Here is a 21,412-nt window from a genome sequence, read left to right as displayed (position 1 = left end):
ATCATAAAATATTTAAACTATTTACAAAAATAAATTTATGACGCAATAAATTAGTTTAATTAAATATTAAATTATATTTACTCATTAGTTTATAAATTAGATTAAAATTTTTAAATTGATTTAACTAGACCACGTAGTGATCAAGTGAATGCCACACGAAGACGCGTGGTGTGCCACGTGAACTATCTGTCGTGCTTAAAATCTATTTTCACATATTTTTTTCTCATTCCAATTTCGCATCAAATCAATGGCAGCAACTACCACTCTCTCCTTCTTCCACTTTCCATATCCAAAGCTCTCTTCGCACTCTCAATTTTCCCTCTCTTCACCTTCTTCCCGCTTCATACCCTACACTGTTGCTTCCCGCCACAATCTCTGCATCTCCACCACAGCCACCCTCTCTCTCTTGGCTTTCCGAAACTCAAACTCTCCGACGTGTCTCGCAACGGCTTCTAGGAACACTCAGCCCATGCTCCCTCCTTACAACGTTTTGATTACTGGCTCAACCAAAGGTTAACACAATATACACTCTTCCACTGTGAATTACAATAATAAATAAAAAAAATACATAGTTACTGTTTGAAAAATGACTCTTCAATTTTCATTTTCTACGTCTTAAAATATCTTACTGGTTTTTTTTGAAGTAAATTTAAGTCTATTACTGGTTTCATTTATTCTAAGACAACAGTAGAGTCAATTATAATTAAACCTTCTGAATTCTTTTTCGTTTTTGTTAAGATGTATTTCAGGCACTATATGTAATATTAGCCAAAATATCTTATTCGTGTCTAATTAATTTTTTTAATTGAATACTGTTTTTCAGCTTAAAATAATCTGATATCATAATAAATAAAGCATACATTATAAATTTTAAATATAATTTATGTATTTTAAGTATTTATTTATTATGAATTTGAAAAATATTTATCCCATGCTGAAATACTAATTAATTTTTTGTTTCTACTTGGAGCAGACTTTCTTCCATTTAAGAATTTAGCTGAAAATATAATTTTTTTGGACTTTTATTGTGAGTATCGGATGAAATCAAGAGATTCAAATTAATTGGAACTTGGATAAGTAGACTTTGTTTGTCACAAGTAAATGCATGCACAAGGGCACCACCACATCATAATTTTTGTTTTTTGTTTTTTGGATATTTTCTAATTTATTTTCCATTTATACTTTTTATATGATATGATATGATTCAGGAATAGGGTATGCATTGGCGAAAGAGTTTTTAAAAGCTGGTGACAACGTCCTGATTTGCTCAAGATCAGGTGTGCAAAAATTATTGGTGTTTCAATGTGTTTCATACATGCACTCTGTTTACTTTTGTGATTTTTTATATACTTATTCAATGTCTTTCAAAATTTTATATCACTTTTGTTGATTCAATGGTGATCACGTTTTTTTTTTTTTTTTCACTTAGCTCCCTTTAATTATGTTAGTAGAGGTTGAAAAAAAAAATCGTTTGAACTCTCTGCAAAACTTAATCTACTTTGGCTACAAGAAACATATTTACATGCTATTTTTTTTTTTCTCTAAGGCTTGATTTTGTTGTCGAAAAGTTTCTTCAATCACAAAATTATAACAGTTAATATATGTTCGCCTTCAGGCCCTGGAAACTTGTGTTTTGTTATTGCTCTTGGAAAGTAAAATTGTGAACCCATGACACAGTATGGTCTTAGGTTAAAGTTCCACTATATGCAAGTAATACTTTCAGCTCTAATCATAATTTTACTTTTTTTTAGCTCTTGGAGATTGAACATTGGAGTAAATCAGTTATTCTCTTACATTGCTTTTAAAATATTTGTTGTATCAGATAATCATTTATGGACACCTGTTTACTTTCTATTAGTCCCAGTTCTTGTTATCTGTTCTTCTCTTGAAATTTTAATTCACGTTACAAATTATTTCTGAATGCCTGGGATTTTACAGTCTTATTTATCTGAATTTTTTTGTCTTTCTCTGTATCTTTATTTTCATTTAATAGATGAAAGGGTAGAGGCTGCTGTCCAGAGCTTGAGAGTAGAATTTGGGGAGCAGTATGTGTGGGTACCTCCTCCTGAACTTCTTTGTTAATAGTAATCCTACTATGACAAATACATAGTTGGTTTGCATGTGTGTTCTTACGTATTTGCTTTTGTTTCATGCAGGGAGCTAAATGTGATGTGAGAAATGCAGAGGATGTGAAGAATTTAGTTTCATTTGCTCAAGAAAAACTGAAATATATTGATATATGGGTATTAGTGTTTGATTTCTTTTCCTGTTGTGATTGTTGATTTTGCATATATTGGTGGGAAAATATTTCTAAGATTTCATTTTAATTAGTTCTTATTATTGAAGTCATGGTCTGACCATTTAAGCTGCTGTTCTTGTGACTTTAGAAATGATTTTTTAAACTACTTTCTGTAGTACCAGATTTCATATGATAAGTTCAATGACATTATAACATGTTCTACTCGGATCCTTTTTTATTTTGAAGTGGCATGTGTTTTCTTTTCTGCAAATAAACAATTCTGAGTGCAGTTATATCTACAAATTAAAGAATTAGCAGTGTCTTGCCTATAATCTGCTACTGTGCTAACTTCATGAAAAGTATGCTTAAGCGTGCAGTTTATATATACACTAGATTTTAGCAAATGACCAATTTAGAAGTTGGATAGTTTATATTACTAGCCACACCGTTATTTACTTGGTACTTCCTTATTGTGGAACTTGAACCAGAGACCTGACTGTAGTAAATGTTTGCCATTAGTACCTGGAAGCTTGTGTTTTCTTAATTACTTCTTGTGTCAGTTTGCTCTTGTTAGACTCTTTGGAGTCAACACTTTAGATAGCACTTGACAAATAAGCTTTGTATAATTCTTTAATCATCTTGTTCCATACATCTCATTTACGGTCAGCTGTCTTTTACAGCTAGCAACATGCATTTCCCTTCCACTCTCCTCCTTAGAGGAATACTGACTTTTTTTTATCAATTTTATTATTAGTTCCAGCCTTTCATTCAATATGTTTCCAATTACACTAATTCTAATTTTTTTAACTTTATTTTGAGAATTATGTAGATCAACAATGCTGGATCAAATGCGTATAGCTATAAGCCACTTGTTGAGGCTTCAGATGAAGATCTTATGTGAGTGTGCGATGCACCTTCTACTCTAAATGTCAAATTTTTAAATTATAGCATTTTTTATTCTCTGCTTGCAGTGAGGTGGTTACAACAAATACACTTGGCTTGATGATATGTTGTCGAGAGGTAAAATATATTCTCATCTAAGAGGCACATGAAATATAAACAAAGTGAGTGCACTATTATGCATAGATATTTAGTTTCCATTTAGGCAATCAAGATGATGGTGGACCAACCTCGAGGAGGTCATATTTTCAATATTGATGGAGCAGGTTCGGATGGGAGGCCAACTCCTAGGTACCTTTTTGGATTTACTGGAGTATTTCATCCATGGTTTTGGTGCAATGCTTATTAGGCATGGTTGCTTAGTGATGCATACTGCTTCCTGGGTTCTATAAATCTAGAAAGCTTGTCTTATATAGCGATCCCCTGGGCAGAAGTCTTGTATGATTTATTTGCAACATAACAAAAATATTTATGATGGTCATTAATCATTAATCAGTTGCTATTTAACATACCAAATCAGTTATTGTTAACCATTTGTTAATTATATAGCATCTCACTTGGTCACATTTTGATGAAAGTGATAGATTATGTGTACTTTTAAGTTTATTATAGTTTCTTCACTTTAGTAAGTCTTATATTTCTGCAATACTTGCAAAGGCAGCAAAGCCTAGGAGTTACATATAATCGGTGGTGTCAGTTGAATTTAGTTTTTGAATTAAATCCAAGAAAGCACTGTAGATTCCAGTTGAAATTGTCAACTTACAAAGTTATCACCAGTCCTATATGCCATGGTGACAATTCACGAATTCTACCTCTATTTCTTAGGTTTGCTGCATATGGAGCAACAAAGAGAAGTGTGGTGCACTTAACAAAGTCATTACAGGTTATTGTTTTGCATTTTAAAATTGTTATTTCTGTTCATGTACCTTGAGTATCTATGATTCTATTTATTTGTAGTCCATTTGTGGTTTTTATCGATTCTTCCTTTCTTTGATTCCTAGCTCTTCTAATAAATAAGAGACGTGTATTACTAAATTACCAGCTTTATTTTGTTTTAAAAAAAAAAAAAAACTATGGTTCTTATCTACTATCTACAAAAGAAAAGATGAACCAGACCAATAAAAAATCTACCAAAACATATTTTGTATTGTCATTCTAAATTTTTTGACAAGATAGGTTTACTAGCAAGGGTAAGAATGTTGCGGGAATGAATAGACATGCTAGGCAAGATGGAATTAGAAATGCATTGCAGAGAAAGTTTGGAGCACTTTTTGTAGAAATCTTGGCTTAGGGGGTTTAAGCTTGTGGAGGAGACTTGTGGAGGCCCTAGTCAAGATTGCAACTAAGAAAAACTATGGATGAAACCTTCAAGAAGGGTTTAAAAGTCAAGGATTTGTCTATATACTTGATTTTACAGTATAATGTTTTGATACAACTTGATTCATCTAGATGAAACGCATTTCCTTGATAAGTCGTAGATTTTATTGTCATTCTCTTGATGCAATTCTTGGTGTTAAAAAATAAATGAGCATATCACATACTATTGGTAAATAATCAGCGAAACTAGACAATATTTAAAATTAAAGTATGTGTTGGGCTCCTGCATTGACAAACAATGCCTTGATCTATCTAGTAGAATTGTAAGTTAAATTATTCAGCCAAAATGCTTTAGCTGCTTACAACATGGTGTTTTGACGTTTGTAGCTATTTTTTCCGTTTTAAGCTGGTAAAGTTTTTCTCTATTCTTCCGTTAGACATATTAGATACAAATTTTCTCCTTTCTCTTCTTCCTTCATTGTTCTAATAGATTTCTTTGAATAAGAATTACAATTATGGCTACGGAGATACATGTCTATGTATATAATACGTCTTCTTGACATTTCACAGGCAGAATTGAAGATGCAAGATGTTAAAAATGTCCTAGTGCATAATCTTTCGGTAGGTTTTTTCTTTTTTATATCCTATGAAATATATTATGGGCATGGATACAAAAGCTTGCATGTTTCTCCAATTTAAGTGTTGTCGTGTCATTGTTATTAATTTATAATAAAGGAAAAAAAGGTTTTATTTTTTGTATACTTTCGACCAAAGGTAGTGAAAACTTACAGTATTTTTATATTGATTAATTTGATCTCCAAACCTTAAAAGCATATGGATTTAGTCTTTTCCCTTGAGAATTCATCATGTTTTAAGATGTTAGGAAGGAACCAAGTCACATGCTTTTTATAGTTTAAGGAGTAAAAACTTATTAATATATGCAAGGACCTTGGCCACATTTAACAGAGTATAGAGATTAAAAACACTTTTTTTTTTTCATATAATAAATTAGCAACTCTTCCATAAAAAAAAATAATAATAATATTACATGCTTTTTCATTTGCAGAGTCATTCCAGTTCCCTTTATTGTGTTACTAGAACTGAGAATCCCTTTACTTTTAGAGCCTCATTTACTAGAGGAGGCTTGAATGTGCTCAAGAACATACAAATATTTATTACCTTGTACACTGTGATGGAACTTGGTGGTGAGGAACTTGTAGCAAAGTTATGTTAGTCTTACAACAACAACAACAATAACTCCCTTGCTCATCCACTAGGTTAAATAATGTTGTTAGCCTTAGTAAAAAAAAAATAATAATAATTTACCTATTCTATTACCTATCAGACAAACTTATGGTATAATGAATTATTTATAGTTTCAATATGAATTCTCTAGTTTGGACTATGTGCAATTTGATCTCCCAAGATTTTGTGTGTCAATTAAGTCCTTTAGAAACTAAGCAAAATTAGTGTTAATTTCTCTTTGTTTATTATTATGCTGGACTCCTCCTAAAGTTTTAATGTTTGGTTTTCACATCCATGTTTATAGCAGTTGTTGTTTTTCTTTCCTTTTTCAATGTTGCAGCCAGGAATGGTTACGACGGATCTTCTCATGTCTGGTGTTAACACAAAGCAGGTAGATTTGCAACCAAGTTATATTATTATATTTTTCATTGTGTTTTGTACTGACTTCTTTGTTATGTGCAGGCAAAGTTTTTCATTAATGTCTTGGCAGAGCCGGCTGAAGTGGTAAGATTTTCACAGCAGGGAATGGTGATACATAAGCTAGTTTTTTACTCTGTAATCTACCATCGTTATTCTCACCTGATATACATTAGAACTATTTGCTCATTCATGCTGCAAAATTTTCCTGGTTTTTGTGACTATGATAAGCACCAAACACTTGGAAAACCTACTCTCATAAGCTAGCCGTTACTATAAGAGAACTAAACACTCGAATACTCTATCCAATATTCTATTCTACTTTATTTGAGAATTAAAAATCTCGTACTAGCCAAGTCTATCAGACGAACAACGTGTAAACAAACTCAAGTAAGAGTAATATATTGCAAGTAAAAAATCCTTCATGATTACTTTCGTAGACCCAAAAGATTAACCTATTAGATTAAGGACTGTCAAACGATGTGATTTCTATTTTATGTGTTGGATGACATGACATATGCAGCTCATTGATCAAACGATGTGGTGTTGACAGGTTGCAGAATACTTAGTTCCAAACATTAGATCCATCCCTGCAAACGGATCAAAGAAACCAACATACATTCGATTCCTCACCGGTTTGAAAGCCTATTCCCAGATATTTTCAGTTAAGAGATAAAGCCTAATCTATAGTAGTCAACTTCGTTGCATGCGTTATCGTTAGTTTCACCTATGCACATTTCCATTCCATAGCATAATCTAGCATTTCAATCTTGTTTATAACTTCATGCCTCATTTCCTGTAACTTTACAGAGATTGGCATTCGGGGCAAGAAGGAACCGATACATTCTTGAAGATTGAACTTCATAAAAGTTTGTGCAATGTGCTACTTTTATTTCTGTTTTAGATGTCTATTCACCCCCCCTCCATTTATTTTGAAATTCTGAGCCATTCTTTTCTATTATTATTCTCAGTGAAACTAGAATTTACATGTTTTAAGGGTAGATATAGGTGATAAACTACCTTTGGGCAATGAGAAAGAAGTATTAAATGAATCGTGAAAGCATTTCTTAATGTAATGATTTTCAATAAGAACGTTTTCTTTATTTCTTTCTTAATGTGAAACTCATTAGTAATATTATTATTGCCATATAGAATTATTGTGGGAATTGCTATTTGCCGAGACAAAATTCTGTTGACTTGACAAACTTCTGCACTCATTCGTGTATATTATCATTTTAATTCTTGTAAATATATGGTACATGTTTTTTTATTTACAGTTATTTAATTATATAAATTAAGACATTTAGTATATTTTTTTTGGTTAATTTTATCAATGTAGAATATAAAATGACATTTAATTTATTTAGTTAGTGTTTTGTATTAATTTAAAATACACAACAAAAACATTTTTTCTTGTGAATTTTTTAATTGTGATAACGTTTTTTTAGTAATATACATTTGTCTTTTTTGTTTCTTTTCTAGGATACCCTTCCTATTCAGAAATTTACATAACAACTATACATTGACACCCTCTAATATGTTTGAAAAATATTGCTTACATCCTTATATATATATATATATATTTTGTAACGTTCCATTTTAATAGATAAATCTATTTAAATAAAACATTACATAAATTAAATATCAGAATGACACAAGGTTTAAGGTATAAGTATCTTACAGTCATCCAAACATACCGAAAATAAAACTAAAGCACACCGTGATGCCAATAATAAAATAGAAAGTAAAAGTTTGACAATTAACCAAAGACCTAGACAATAGTGTTTACAGGTGGTACTTGAAGGAATGAGATCTAACCACAAGTCGGGCTACACAATGGAAATTCCATCACTCTGATGAACACTAGGGGTTTCCACATCTGCTCACATCATTGAATTGATGATCATTGCAAAACGCAAAAGGAAAAAATCACACATAGAACACACAAGCAAGTAGAAAGGGTAAGCTAGAAAAAAACGTTTTATCATACAATTGCATACATTCTCATAGTTCGAGATACATACATCAACCAATCATGTGATGACTCGCCAACAATACACTAAGACTCAAGACACGACTTATCCACATAAGTATAATTAGTCTGATTCATTGGATGCTTGCACTTGTGGTAGTCTCTACTGCTCTACTGAGCTAATTGCCAATGAGTTTTATCCAACCACGCACAAGGTTAGCCTTAAAGTGTTGTGTTTCAAGCCTCCTGCTACTCTCACCACTTGAGTCAGTACGCTCTACGTGAGACTAACTGACTCTTTAGAGCGTCAAGATGCAATCCTTACCTTGAATCCTTACTAAATTATATAATGAGGCACCACCATGAAACTCCCATTAACAGGGGTCATGGAATTACGTCCGATGAATGAGGCACCACCACACAACCATTGAGACACCACTATGAGATCTTACCTAGAGATTCATGGAATCAAATAGGATCTCTCCCATGGAATCTCCTATATTCTCACACAAGCATTTGAAGACACATTAAAATCATACAACATATTTCTCTCTTGAAAAATAACTAATTCTTATAATTTTTATTCAATCAAACTTAACAACACATTATGCAAACGATTTTGGGATTTTAGAAATAAAACTGCAGCTTGTGTAAAGCTCCAAAAATTTTGTATTTATATTCAAATTAAATATGATTGAATCAAGAACAAAATGAAACAAGAATCAACTTAATTGAATAACTATAAAGAAGGTTATGCACCAAACAAGCAACAAAGGTCAATGTTGTCAACAATCAAACTACAGTGATCTTGTGATAAAAACTGCTCTCACTAAGAGCTCCAATTCAAGATCCGACAAGTCAAAGTCAAGAACTATGTGTTAAGGATCAGCTATTAAAATTTCAGCTCGATCTAACGGTTAACAAAGTAGGAACCTTCATTTTACGAAAAGTGTACAGTGTTGTTAACAACCAAATTACAGTGACCTTGCGATAAAATCTGCTATCACTACAAATCTCTGATTCAAGATCCGATCAGTCAAAGTCAAGAACTATGTGTTAAGGATCAACTTTTAAAATTTCAGCTTGATCCAAACGAAGTAGAAACCTTCATTTTACAAAAAGTGTGCAGTGTAGAAAAAAAAGTAGCGCCACATCAATCAAACATACTCATTCTAAAACGAAAATAAGTATGTATTTCAAAGAAAAAGCAGTTCTAGCTTACCTTACCTGGAAAATGCTAGCAAAACCGTGCCAACACTCGAAGGAGAGCACCACGGAACGTGGCAGCTTGCGAACTGGAAAAACAACCAAGGAGGACGAAACTGAGATTCCCAGCTAAGGTCACAGCGGAAACAGAGTTTCCAAACAGAATAGGAAACGTAAAAGGAACAAAGGTCTAGAGTTCTACTTACCCGAAAGTAGAGTTCGATCACCCAACGGAGGAACTAACTCAAACCCTAACAGAGCTTTGAAAAGATAGAAAAGTGTATAAGGAGAAGGGATTGTCTTGCGAAACGGGGCAGAATGAGAGGGTTATGACTGATTTAGGGGTTTTGAACACCCTATGTACCAACCTTAGGTCCAACAGATTGAGCTAGGCTCTTAAACTTTTAGGACAAAAATAAGTGGGTCTTTATATATATTATAAAAGGTTGTTTGATAGATGTTGAAGTGGTCGAAGGTAGCTCATGACTTCAACTGTTTATTATAATAAAACTTATCGTACAATTAACATATATCGTACTAATTAATAAGATTAGAATCATAAATACACTGATTAGTCTTTAAATAAATGGGTCATTGAATAATTATATAAAACAGTAAAGATTTGTTGTTGAAGTTTTACTAGGTTAAAAAGTAGATAGAAATATTAGGGTTCGAATAATTTGTGTATGGAAAGTTTTGTAACCAGAAGAAAGATGTAGAAGATGTAGTGGAAACTAACAATAAAAGGATTATGCTAGATAAGAGGATGAATAAAGTTGTGAAAGTAATATAGTATAAAACATTATATTATTATTTAGCTTTTATTTTAAAAAAAAATATATAAATAGGATAGTAGGGTAGTTCATCTTTATAAAATTGATTTCTCTCTATTATAATTATTTATGTGGCAACATATGAGGCTGGTTCCACAAAAGTAAAAGGAAACAAGTCTTATACACCAATATAATCTCCTTAGTATGAAATCAAATGAAAACTTGATGGGTCATACCTCCAACTACAATAATCAAATCTTTATTTATCATAAATTTTATTTCAATATTAAATTATAATAAATAAATAAATAAATAGATAGGATTAATGAATAATTAAAATAAATATAAATAAATAAAAAGGACCAATACGTAATTGGAGATAAATATAAATAAATAAATGAAAGTAAATATAAATTGAATAAATAGGACCAGTGCACAACTGAAGATGAATATAAATAAATAAATAGGAACGAGAACTAAATATAAATTAGAATGAAGTTAGGGACACCTCACTCAAGGTAAATATAAAAATAAAAGTAATTATAAACAGATAAAAAAAATAATCAAAGTAAAAAGATAAAATGATAGATGTCTCCTTGCCTTACCTTATTTATCGTGAAAATTATACCAATGTTGTACTAAGACTTCGATGATATTTTTTTTTCCTCTTTCTTCCTTCTCACACGCACAACTTCTTCTTCTGTTCCTTTTTTCTTCTTCTTTCGTTCTCCATATCTCTCCTCTCTTCCTATTCATCATATTTATACTCTTATTTGTAATGATTACATTAGTTCAAATTTAACCCCATTTCCTATGATTTTGCTAATTACGTTTCAATTGAATTATTGGTTCGCAGATTTAAAGTAACATGATAGAATGACATTTGTTGTTACTTTATCCTTTCATATTTTATTTTTTTAATAGCTTTTACGCGTTATCTACTTGTCACCCTTTTATTCTTTTTTTGTGCTTTAATAGAATTACCTTATACGGTAATAATTTAATATTAATTCCAATTTATTAAATCTTATAGTTTAATTTGAAAATATATATTTCATATATAAGCGATTTAAAAAAAAATCTAATTAATCTTATTAGGATATATTTTAAATTTGTCCTCAATAATTCTTGAATTATATGAAAAAGATAATTATAATTTCATAAAATAATCTTACTAAAAAAAATTATATCTCTTTTATTTTATATATATATATATATATATATATATATATATATATATATATATTTATATTGGATGTTACAATTTTCCTCTACTTATAGAAATTTCGTCCTCGAATTTTGTTTTTTATTGACTAAAATAAATGAGGATAAATTCCTCTTATTTTTTCTTCTAATTCCCATGTAATATCTCCATTAGCTTCATTCCACATGACCTTCACTAGAGGGATCTGTCTGCATCTCAATTCTTTGACCTTCTTGTCGACATTGCGTCAAATGTAAGGTTATTCTTTAATTGTACTGTATCAGGTCTTATTACATGAGTTGGATCAAAAATATATTTTCTTAATTGAGACACATGAAAGACATTATGAAGGTCGGAAAGAAACGGAGGTAAGCAAATTTGATAAGCATCAAGACCTATTTTTCTAAGAATTTGGTAAGGGCCAATAAACCGGGAAGTGAGTTTCTTTGATTTCATCACTCTACCAATTCTAGTGGTTGGTGTAACTTTCAAGAATACATGATCACCTTTTTTAAATTCAGGAGGTCGTCTTTTTCTTGTTAGCATAACTTTTTTGTCTACTCTGAGTTGTTCTCAATTTTTCCCTAATCATTTTGATTTTCTCGGTTGTATGTTGAATCATGTCAAGACCTAATACTGAATTCTCACCGATCTCAAACTAACACAAAGGTGTTCTACATTTCCTTCCATATAATGCCTCATAGGGTGCCATACTTATGCTAGAATAGAAGCTATTGTTATAAGTGAACTCAATCAAGGGCAGGCATCGATCCCAACTATCAGAATTTTCTAACACACAAGCTCTCAGCAAATCTTCCAAAGATTGAATGGTTCTTTTAGATTGTCCATCAGTTTGGGGATGATAAGCTGAGCTAAGGTGAAGCTTGGTACCTAAGGCTTGATGTAAACTTCCCCAAAATTTTGAAGTAAATCTAGGGTCCCTATCAGATATAATACTTATTGGAACTCCATGTAACCTGACAATTTCTTTTATGTATAATTCAGTCAAATTTTCCAATGAATACCTAATTTTAATGGGTAAGAAATGAGCATATTTTGTTAACCTATCCACGATAACCCATATGGAATCAAATTTTTGAATGGTTCGTGGGAGGCCAACTACAAAATCCATTGTTATACTATCCCATTTCCATTCAGGTATATCTAAGGATTGTAGCATTCCTGCTAGCTTTTGGTGTTCTATTTTAGCTTTTTGACAAACTAGACATTTTGCTACATATTATGCCATTTCCTTTTTCATTTTGGGCCACCAAAACATTTTCTTGAGATCTTGATACATTTTTGTTGTGCCCGAATGTATGCTTAATTTGTTTTTATGTGCTTCTTCTAGAATCATTTCCTTAATTTCCTCATTATTGGGTACACACATTTTGTCCTTAAATCTCAAAATTCCAGTTTTATCTATGCCAAAATTCTCCCCACCCCTTTGACCTATCAATTTCTTTTTCTTATTAATTAACTCATCACTTTCTTGTGCCTCATGGATTTGCTTTTGTAAATTGTTAGTGATATGAATGGAGTTTAATTGCATTTTATCATGGCTTAGGGTGACAGACAAATTCATGTCTCTAAATTTTTCTAACAAACTCATTTCATGAATCATTAGTGAAAAGACATGTAAAGATTTTCTGCTTAAAGCATCTGCCACTATATTTGCCTTTCCTGGATGGTAATGTAATTCAAAATCATAGTCTTTTAGAAATTCCATCCATCTCCTTTGTCTCATATTTAATTCCTTTTGGTCAAACAAGTATTTAAGACTCTTATGATCACTAAAAACTTCAAACTTACCACCATAAACATAATGTCTCCATATCTTAAGTGTAAAAACAATGGCAGCTAGTTCTAGATCATGGGTTGGGTAATTTTTCTCATGTGTTCTTAGTTGCCTAGAATTATATGTCACTACCCTTCTATCTTGCATAAGAACACAACCTAATCTCATTTTGGAAGCATCACAAAATATAACAAAGTGTCCAGTAGGATCAGGTAATGCTAAAACAAGAGAAGTGGTTAATCTTTTCTTGAGTTCTTGAAAACTATTTTCACATTTTTCTATCCACACAAAAGCTTGGCCCTTTTTGGTGAGTTGGGTTAAAGGCAAAGCTATTTTAGAAAATCCCTCAATGAATCTCCTATAATATCCTGCCAAACCGAGAAAACTGTGAATCTCAATCACTGTTTGTGGTGGTTCCCATTATAAAACTGCTTGTACTTTGGTCGGATCCACTGACACTCCCTTATTGGAAATCACATGTCCTAAGAATTTTACTTCCTCTAACTAGAATTCACACTTAGACAATTTAGCATACAATTTCTTTTCTCTCAAAATTTGCAAGACAATTTGAAGGTGTTCCTCATGTTCCTCAAGAGTCTTAGAATAAATAAGAATGGCATCTATAAAACAACCTCAAATTGATCTAAAAAAGGATGGAAAATCCTATTCATATAATCCATAAATATTGCAGGAGCATTGGTCACACCAAAAGGCATCACTTGATATTCATAATGACCATACCTAGTTCTGAAAGCAGTTTTTTGTATGTCTTCCGCTTTTACTCTAATTTGATGATATTCTGACCTTAAATTTATCTTAGAAAATACAGAGGCTCATCTCAATTGGTCCATCAAGTCATCTATTCTAGGAAGAGGGTATTTATTCTTTATGGTGAATTTATTTAATTGACGGTAATCTACGGACAACCTAAAACTTCCATCTTTCTTTTTAACTAACAAAACAAGGGCTCCCCAAGGTGACACACTAGGACGAATGAACTATTTTTCAAGTAACTCTTCTAATTGTTTCTTCAATTCTGCCAACTCAGAGGGTGACATCCTATATGGTGCCATAGAGATTGGTCCAACTCCAGGCATAAGATCTATGGAAAATTCAATTTCTCTGTTAGGTGGTAAACCAGGAATAACATTGGGAAAGACTTCAGGAAAATTTTGAACAACTGCTATATTTTTCAACTCAACTTCCTCTTTTATTTCCATAGAAGATAATAACAAGTACCCTTGAATTTCATTCCTTAAAGGCTCACTTTTTGAATTGGTAGGTGATTTTAGAAGATTCTTAGAGTTTGGAAATATCATTGTCTTCTTAACACAATTCAAAAGGACTTGATTGGAAGATAACCAGTCCATACCTAAGATTACATCTAATTGAGATAAAGGTAGACATATTAAATTTACAAGGAATTTTCTATTCTCAATGAACAGTGGACAGTCTAAACAAACTTTATTGGTAATTACTGAGTCATTTGTGGGAGTTGAAACAACCAAACTAGTTTTTAGAAAAGAGGTCGACATATTAAGATGTTGAACACAATGATTGGAAATGAATGAGTGAGTTGCACCTGAGTCATATAGTACATTTAAAGTTTTTCCCTTAATAAAACACATATCTTGAATTAGATCATGGTGTTTAGCAGCTTCAGCTCCAGTCATGGTGTACACTCTTCCTGTTGTGGTAGGTCTTGTCTTGGTTACGGCTGGATTGAAATGTGGCTTCTGTTGTCCACACTCAGAGAATATGTGACCAGGTTTCCCACACTTGAAACAGACTGATCCTTTAAGATGACAATCTTTAGCAAGATGACCTTGTCCGCATTTAAAGCATCTGATATGATCATATACAGGTCTACTAGAATTTCCTGATGAAGATTGGTTGGATTGGGTCCTCCATTGTGGGCGATTGTAAGGTTTTCCCTCAATATGTTTATTTTTATTTGTCTGGGGTCCAAAATATTTTGGTTTGATATTTTGGTTGTTCTCAAAATCTTCCAAAAATCTACACTTGTGAATAAGTGTAGGAAAATCAGCAATTTCTAGTATTCCTATTGCTTTTCTCAATTCATCCCTAAGTCCATTTTCAAATTTTATACATTTCATCCTTTCCTCTGGGTGATAAAAGAAAGTAGAGTATTTTCCTAATTCTTCAAACTTGGAAGCATATTCCCCTACTGTCATACTTCCTTGCTTCAACTGAATAAACTCTATTTCTTTTGTTCTCCTCACATCATTAGGGAAATATTTTTTCTAAAAACTTTGTTCTAAATACATCCCAGGTAATAATTATTCTTCCTCCTTCAAGTAATCTCCTGGTACCATCCCACCAATATTCAGCTTCTCCTATTAACATAAACACAGCATAATTCACCTTTTGGTTGTCAGCACAGTTCATAACTCGAAATATTTTTTCTATCTCCTTAATCCATAATTCAACTTTTTCTGGACCATATCCTCCAAAAAATTGTGGGGGTTTGTTTCTCCTAAATTCAGCTAAGCCTTGTGATTTAGGGTTTCCTTCAGGTCTTTGATTCCTCATTAGAGCAACAACCATGTCTCGGATAGCTTGCATTGCTTCAGTTAATTCATTGTTCCTCTTAATGTTTGCCATCTAGAATTGTATGAGTTAGTAAAAAAAATATAGTGAGCACATTTCACAGATCTCACATGAAACGTCGGTATGATACCATCTAATGTGACGATAAAATTATTTTTTTTCTTTTTCTAATTATTATTATTTTCTACAATATACTTATAAAAATTTAGAGGCAAAATTATACACTGATATATAATTATATTTAAAATATTCACATTTATATATGTATATTTACAATATTGTATGCATCTTATATTTACACCGTTTAGTACATCTTTTATTTCCTATACTACAAGGGGAAAAAGTATTAATTATTTACAGTTTTTCCCTCATATACTTGCTTTCAAACATGTGGAGGGAAAAGGTTATGGATAGGGTTCACTTGGACTGTTGGGGATAAATAAAAGGTAACTCCGATTTGTCCTTCGATGACAATCGACGCATTCGGAGTAGAGAGAAAAGTAATGGTAGAGTTTCCTGTTCCCTGAAATGTTACAAAATTGTTTACTGCATTGGTTTGCCATGCATTCCCAGGGAAAACAGCTACAATGTCGGCGAAGAAGGGATCAGGCATGTTTGGAGCAGACATCTATGATAATGTTATAAAATTTTGTTTTTCACACACAATCATAAAATAGGGAAGTGAGACAAATATCACAAAAAAAATAGCATATCATAATAAAATAAAATGAAATGAAAGTTCTCCCAAATCCATAAAACTGGATTTTTATTATACTTTTATAAAGATATTGATTAATTTTGTAGTGACTAGTCAGGATAAATGAGCTCTGGCCAACAAAGTAACTCAAGAACATATCAACTTGAGTAATACTAACTTGTTTAAATCCCCAAGGTCATACCTCCAACTACAATAATCAAATCTTTATTTATCATAAATTTTATTTCAATATTAAACTATAATAAATAAATAAATAGATAGGATCAATGAATAATTAAAATAAATATAAATAAATAAAAAGGACCGGTACGTAACTGGAGATAAATATAAATAAGTAAATGAGAGTAAATATAAATTGAATAAATAGGACCAGTGCACAACTAGAGATGAATATAAATAAATCAGAACAAGAACTAAATATAAATTAGAATGAGGTTAGGGACACCTCACTTAAGGTAAATATAAAGATAAAAGTAATTATAAACAAAGAAAAAAAATAATCAAAGTAAAAAGATAAAATGATAAATGTCTCCTTCTCTTACCTTATTTATTGTGGAAATTATATCAAGGTTGTACTAAGACTTCGATGATATTTTTTTTCCTCTTTCTTCCGTCTCACACGCACGGCTTCTTCTTCTGTTCCTTTTTTTTTTCTTCTTTTGTAATATCTCTCCTCTCTTCCTATTCATCATATTTATACTCTTATTTGTAATGATTACATTAGTTCAAATTTAACCTCATTTCCTATGGTTTTGCTAATTTCGTCTCAATTCAATTACTGGTTGTAAATTGTTTTTTCCTTCACATTAACATGATAGAATGACATTTATTGTTACTTTATCCTTTCATATTTTATTTTTTTTATAGCTTTTACGCGTTATCTACTTGTCACCCTTTTATTTTTATTTTTTGCATTAATGGAATTACCTTATATGGTAATAATTTAATATTAATTCCAATATATAAAATCTTATAGTTTAATTTGAAAATATATATTTCAAATATAAGTTATTTAAAAAAATCTAATTAATCTTATTAGGATATATTTTAAATTTGTCCTCAATAATTCTTGAATTATACGAAAAAGATAATTATAATTTCATAAAATACTCTTACTAAAAAAATGTATCTTTTATTTTATTTATATATATATATATATATATATATATATATTTTGGATGTTGCAGTATGCTTAATTGGTATCAAGCCATACTAAATACTAAATAAGGTCAGATCTCTTAGAAAAATGATGATGTGATCATATTAATAAGATTTTATGGTTTACCCAATTTGTAGAGACTCTATGTAACAATTCTCGAGACATCCAAGAGTTTGGAGATCTCATGTCCCTAAAAAATATCATTGAAATATTGAAGATACATGAATTGAAATTGGAATAAGGTAAAATGATTAAGAAAGAAAAGACCATCACTCTCAAAGCTTACCACTCCAAATTACGGGTGGCAATGCGGGCCGGCCCGCCCCGCATAAGGCCTGCGCACCGCGGGCCGGCTCGCCCCGCCCCGCATATTTTATGCGGGCCGCATACTCTGGCCCGCCCCGCATATATGTTGGCCCGCGGGCCCGCGGGCTGGCCCGCTTTTTTTTTTTTTAATTTTTTATTTATTTATTTTTTTATGATAAAACTTTCAATGTTTAAAAATTGGGAAACTTTAAGAAGTTCACAAAATTAAGTAAAGACTTTGGGGAATTAGATGATAAATTGATAATTCAACATTTTCATCATATTTATACTATGACATACACAATGTATTCTTTACATTTTAGCACATTAAAAATTACATAATACTTGTCTTTTCCAGTTATATAAGAATTTGAAATGTTAATGCAAGAGTCCATAAAAGAAGTAATTAATATACACAAGTGCAAGTTTTTTTTTTTTAATTTTATGCGGGCTTGCGGGCCGGCCCGCGCGGGCCTATGCGGGCTCATTATCCTGGCCCGCCCCGCATTTTTTCTGCGGGCCGAGCCCGCGGGCCAGGCCCTAATTGCCATCCCTACTCCAAATTTATACCCACCAAGATGCTTAAGGTGGAAGTTCCTGGGAAGAATCTTCATGTGGAACAAACTTCAAAGTAGATGATGAAATCTCCTTCATCTCTTGAAATATCCACCAAATGTCGAAGAAGAAGGAAGATTTCAGAGGGAAAATTGCTTAATTGTAACAAATATGGGTCCAAAGATAGGAAAACCCAAGTCGTCTACTATGAGTACAAAAATCCTACACAATTTACATCAAAATGTCTAAAGGCTAGCAAAAGTTGAGAGGAACAACGAAGTGCCTTCAAAAAGGACGTGAACAAGGTTCTAATGCCAACAATGGGAAGACTTGGACGGATCAGAAAGCTTATTACAAATCAAAGAGATAAATAAAAAATTGACAAAGCATGTCGATATCTTGAAAACTAAACCTATTGTTTTAGAATACTCTTCTTTGAAAACTAACCTCACTAAAGAAAATGTAGAATTATTTCTTTTAGGTTAAAATACATATTTGGTCTATATTTTTGTTAAGTTTTGTCAAATTAATCCTAATTTTTTTTGTTCAAATAGATCTCAATTTTTTTTCCAATTTGATTCAATTAAGTCTTAATTGGATAACGTTATTTAAATTCTTAACATTGGACTATACAGTTGGCATTTTTGTGTTACGTAGAATATTTGCAATCTTACTTGGTCTGATTTAAGTGTAATTACATGTTTAAAGAACTTTTTTATATATAAATCGAAAGGAATTAGGGTTAAAAATATAAAAACATAAACAAAATTTCTATTATTTAAAAATCACCAAATTAGGGTTTTAAGTGTTGAAGGTGGTTTGTATTTTCAGTGTTGAAAATCATTTGCGAAATTGGGGGGTTTAGGTTAATGGAGAAAGTTGTGATTGCAGGTGTGTGAGGTTCGTGATTGAAGAATTGTGGCTTTTTTTGTGATTGGGTTCAACACTGAGGTATCAAAGATTCAGGATGGTGTAGGTGAGTGTAAGGTTGAAGTTGAGATGGGGTGATGGTTTGAGTGAATGTGAAGTTGAGTCTTAGGTGAAGGTTGATGTACGTGAATCTAGGATTGAGGTGGGGTTCAATGCGAGGTTCAACATGATGGTGGGCTGAAGTATGTGAATTTGAGGTTGAAGTGAAGGGTCAGGTGGAGGGTGATGAACGTGAATCTGAGGTTGAGGTGAGGGGTCATGTGGGGGTGAATGTGAGGTTCAACATGAGAGGGGGGCTGAAGTACGTGAATCTAAGGTTGAGGTAAGGGGTGAATGTGAGGTAGGGCCTGATGTTGTGCTTGACCCTAAGTTTGATAGGGGAAGTCTAAGGGCAGTAGTAGTTGATGTTGAGATTAATATTGACAATGGTGTACAAAATATGTTTGAAGGTTCTGTGGAGGTTGAAGTTGGTGGAAATGATGTAGAGACTAAGGAAGATAATGTAAAATCAGGGAATGATTGGCAGTCTGAGGAACTGATTAGCCTTGAAGACACTGATAGGGACACATTAAGGGATGATTTACAATCAAAGGAACTGCTTAGCCTTAAAGACATAATAGTGACACATAAGGGGATGACTTGGGCAGTTGTGGTCCATTTGGGACATTTGTGATGCCAAAATCTATGGCTGAGCATAAATGGGATGTAGGCACAATTTTCATAGACAAGGATCACTTTACACATGCTCTGAGAACTTATGTTGTTCATTCTGGTATAAATATAAAATTTGTTAAAAATGATAAATAGAGAGTAAAAGAGTCAAATGCGTGCGGGCATAAGGAAGATGTGAGTGGTTAGCATATTGTCCGTATTTCCCTTCACACAAAAACTTGGCAGTTAAGGAAAGTGGTTAACAAGCATAGTTGTAGCAGGGAGTTCAAAATCAATATCAATATCATCAATGAAAAATGGTTGAGTAAGAATGTAGAGAAATTTTTAAGAGAAAATCCTAAATTCAAGACAAAGGATGTATGTGAGAAGGCTGTGAGGAAGTGGAATACAAATGTCACATTCTCTATGGCTCGTAAGGCTAAGGCATTAACATTAGACCAAGTGGAAAGCTCATTTGAAAAGTAATTTAAAATAATACATGGTTATGCATACGAATTATTGAGATGCATTCCTAGTTCCACAATGAAAGTCAAAGTTGAAGACATGCAAGAGGAATCCATATTTAGGACGTTTTACACATGTTTCAAGGCATGCAAGGATAGTTTTGTCATATGTCGTTCCATTATTGGGTTGGATGGTTGCTTCCTCAAAGGCAAGTGTAAGATCCGCGGAAATTAATTAATTAATTAAATAATTAATTAATAAATGCGGGTGAGTTGTGCATTTATGACATTAATTACTGTTATGTGTGACGTAGAAAAGTATTAGCTAATGTGGTTGAGAGTACTTTGATTGTGTGAGAGGACTTGGGTTCGAGTCTTATGTATGTCAATTATGTGTATTTTGTTATTAATGTTTTAATAATATGTTGGGCCACACTCAATATGAGATATTGCTTGAATTGTATATGTTAGCAAGAAACATGGGTTGGTATGATGGTTTAGAGTTGATTTAACTTTTGCATGGTGTGGGTTCGATTCGAACCTTGGTGGACTCAAATTTAACTTTCTTTTTTCTAAAATGTTAGTGTGGCTTGAATATGAAAGGGGTAGAGACAACCCGCCCCCAAAAGGGCTGAAAAATAACCAAAATAATGGGCCTTGATTAACAATGAAACTCACACTTAAACCAAATTTCGTTTTTACCAACCACATTAAGGGACTCTTAAAAGGTAAAATTTGAGAAGGAAAGAGGGTTTTGGAGGCTGTTTTCTGAGAAGCTTAGAAGGAGTGCGAAAATTGAGAGTGAATAGTGAGGTCTGAAGCGATCGAGAGCCATTTGGGAGAGAAGCTAAGAGAGGGAATTGGTGTTCCGGGAAAAGCTCCCAAAATCAAGTTTTAAGCAAAGGATTTTTCAGGTTAGGGGAGCTGAACCTATAAATTGTATGTTTGGTAAATTTTGCATGATTGTGATGATACTATGCCATGAAT

At 32.3% G+C, this 21,412-nt stretch overlaps 1 protein-coding gene and 1 pseudogene across 2 annotated transcripts; one reads left to right on the top strand and one right to left on the bottom strand.

The window, feature by feature from the left end:
- The first annotated feature begins 210 nt into the window (after positions 1 to 210).
- NOL (NYC1-like protein) lies at positions 211 to 7,233 on the top strand. Of its 2 annotated transcripts, XM_028052958.2 has the most exons (13): positions 212 to 512; positions 1,209 to 1,277; positions 1,994 to 2,055; positions 2,157 to 2,243; positions 3,069 to 3,136; positions 3,211 to 3,259; positions 3,345 to 3,430; positions 3,965 to 4,022; positions 5,027 to 5,077; positions 6,042 to 6,092; positions 6,164 to 6,205; positions 6,672 to 6,782; positions 6,929 to 7,233. In XM_028052958.2, the coding sequence occupies exons 1-13, from the start codon at positions 248 to 250 to the stop codon at positions 6,974 to 6,976; spliced, it is 1,047 nt and encodes a 348-aa protein (XP_027908759.1). In that variant the 5' UTR covers positions 212 to 247; the 3' UTR covers positions 6,977 to 7,233. The 2 variants fall into 2 exon arrangements, with proteins under 2 accessions (XP_085525586.1, XP_027908759.1); XM_085669460.1 differs by lacking the exon at positions 6,672 to 6,782 and having other exon boundaries at positions 211 to 512.
- Positions 7,234 to 9,146: 1,913 nt separating this feature from the next.
- On the bottom strand, positions 9,147 to 15,696 carry LOC146880902 (uncharacterized; annotated as a pseudogene).
- Positions 15,697 to 21,412: the final 5,716 nt, after the last annotated feature.

The sequence above is a fragment of the Vigna unguiculata genome, chromosome 11 (genome assembly GCF_037176805.1).
Source record: "Vigna unguiculata cultivar grain cowpea cultivar isolate G323 ecotype 2 chromosome 11, ASM3717680v1, whole genome shotgun sequence".
Taxonomy (NCBI): Eukaryota; Viridiplantae; Streptophyta; class Magnoliopsida; order Fabales; family Fabaceae; genus Vigna; species Vigna unguiculata.
The sequence above is the reverse complement of the archived record's forward strand: the minus strand, read 5'-3'. Positions and strand labels throughout refer to the sequence as shown.

Coding starts and splice junctions, on each gene's coding strand:
- NOL (XM_028052958.2), top strand. CDS start 248: ATGGCAGCAACTACCACTCTCTCCTTCTTCCACTTTCCATATCCAAAG. Junction 1,278..1,993: donor CCTGATTTGCTCAAGATCAG/GTGTGCAAAAAT, acceptor TTCATTTAATAG/ATGAAAGGGTAGAGGCTGCT. Junction 2,244..3,068: donor TGAAATATATTGATATATGG/GTATTAGTGTTT, acceptor AGAATTATGTAG/ATCAACAATGCTGGATCAAA.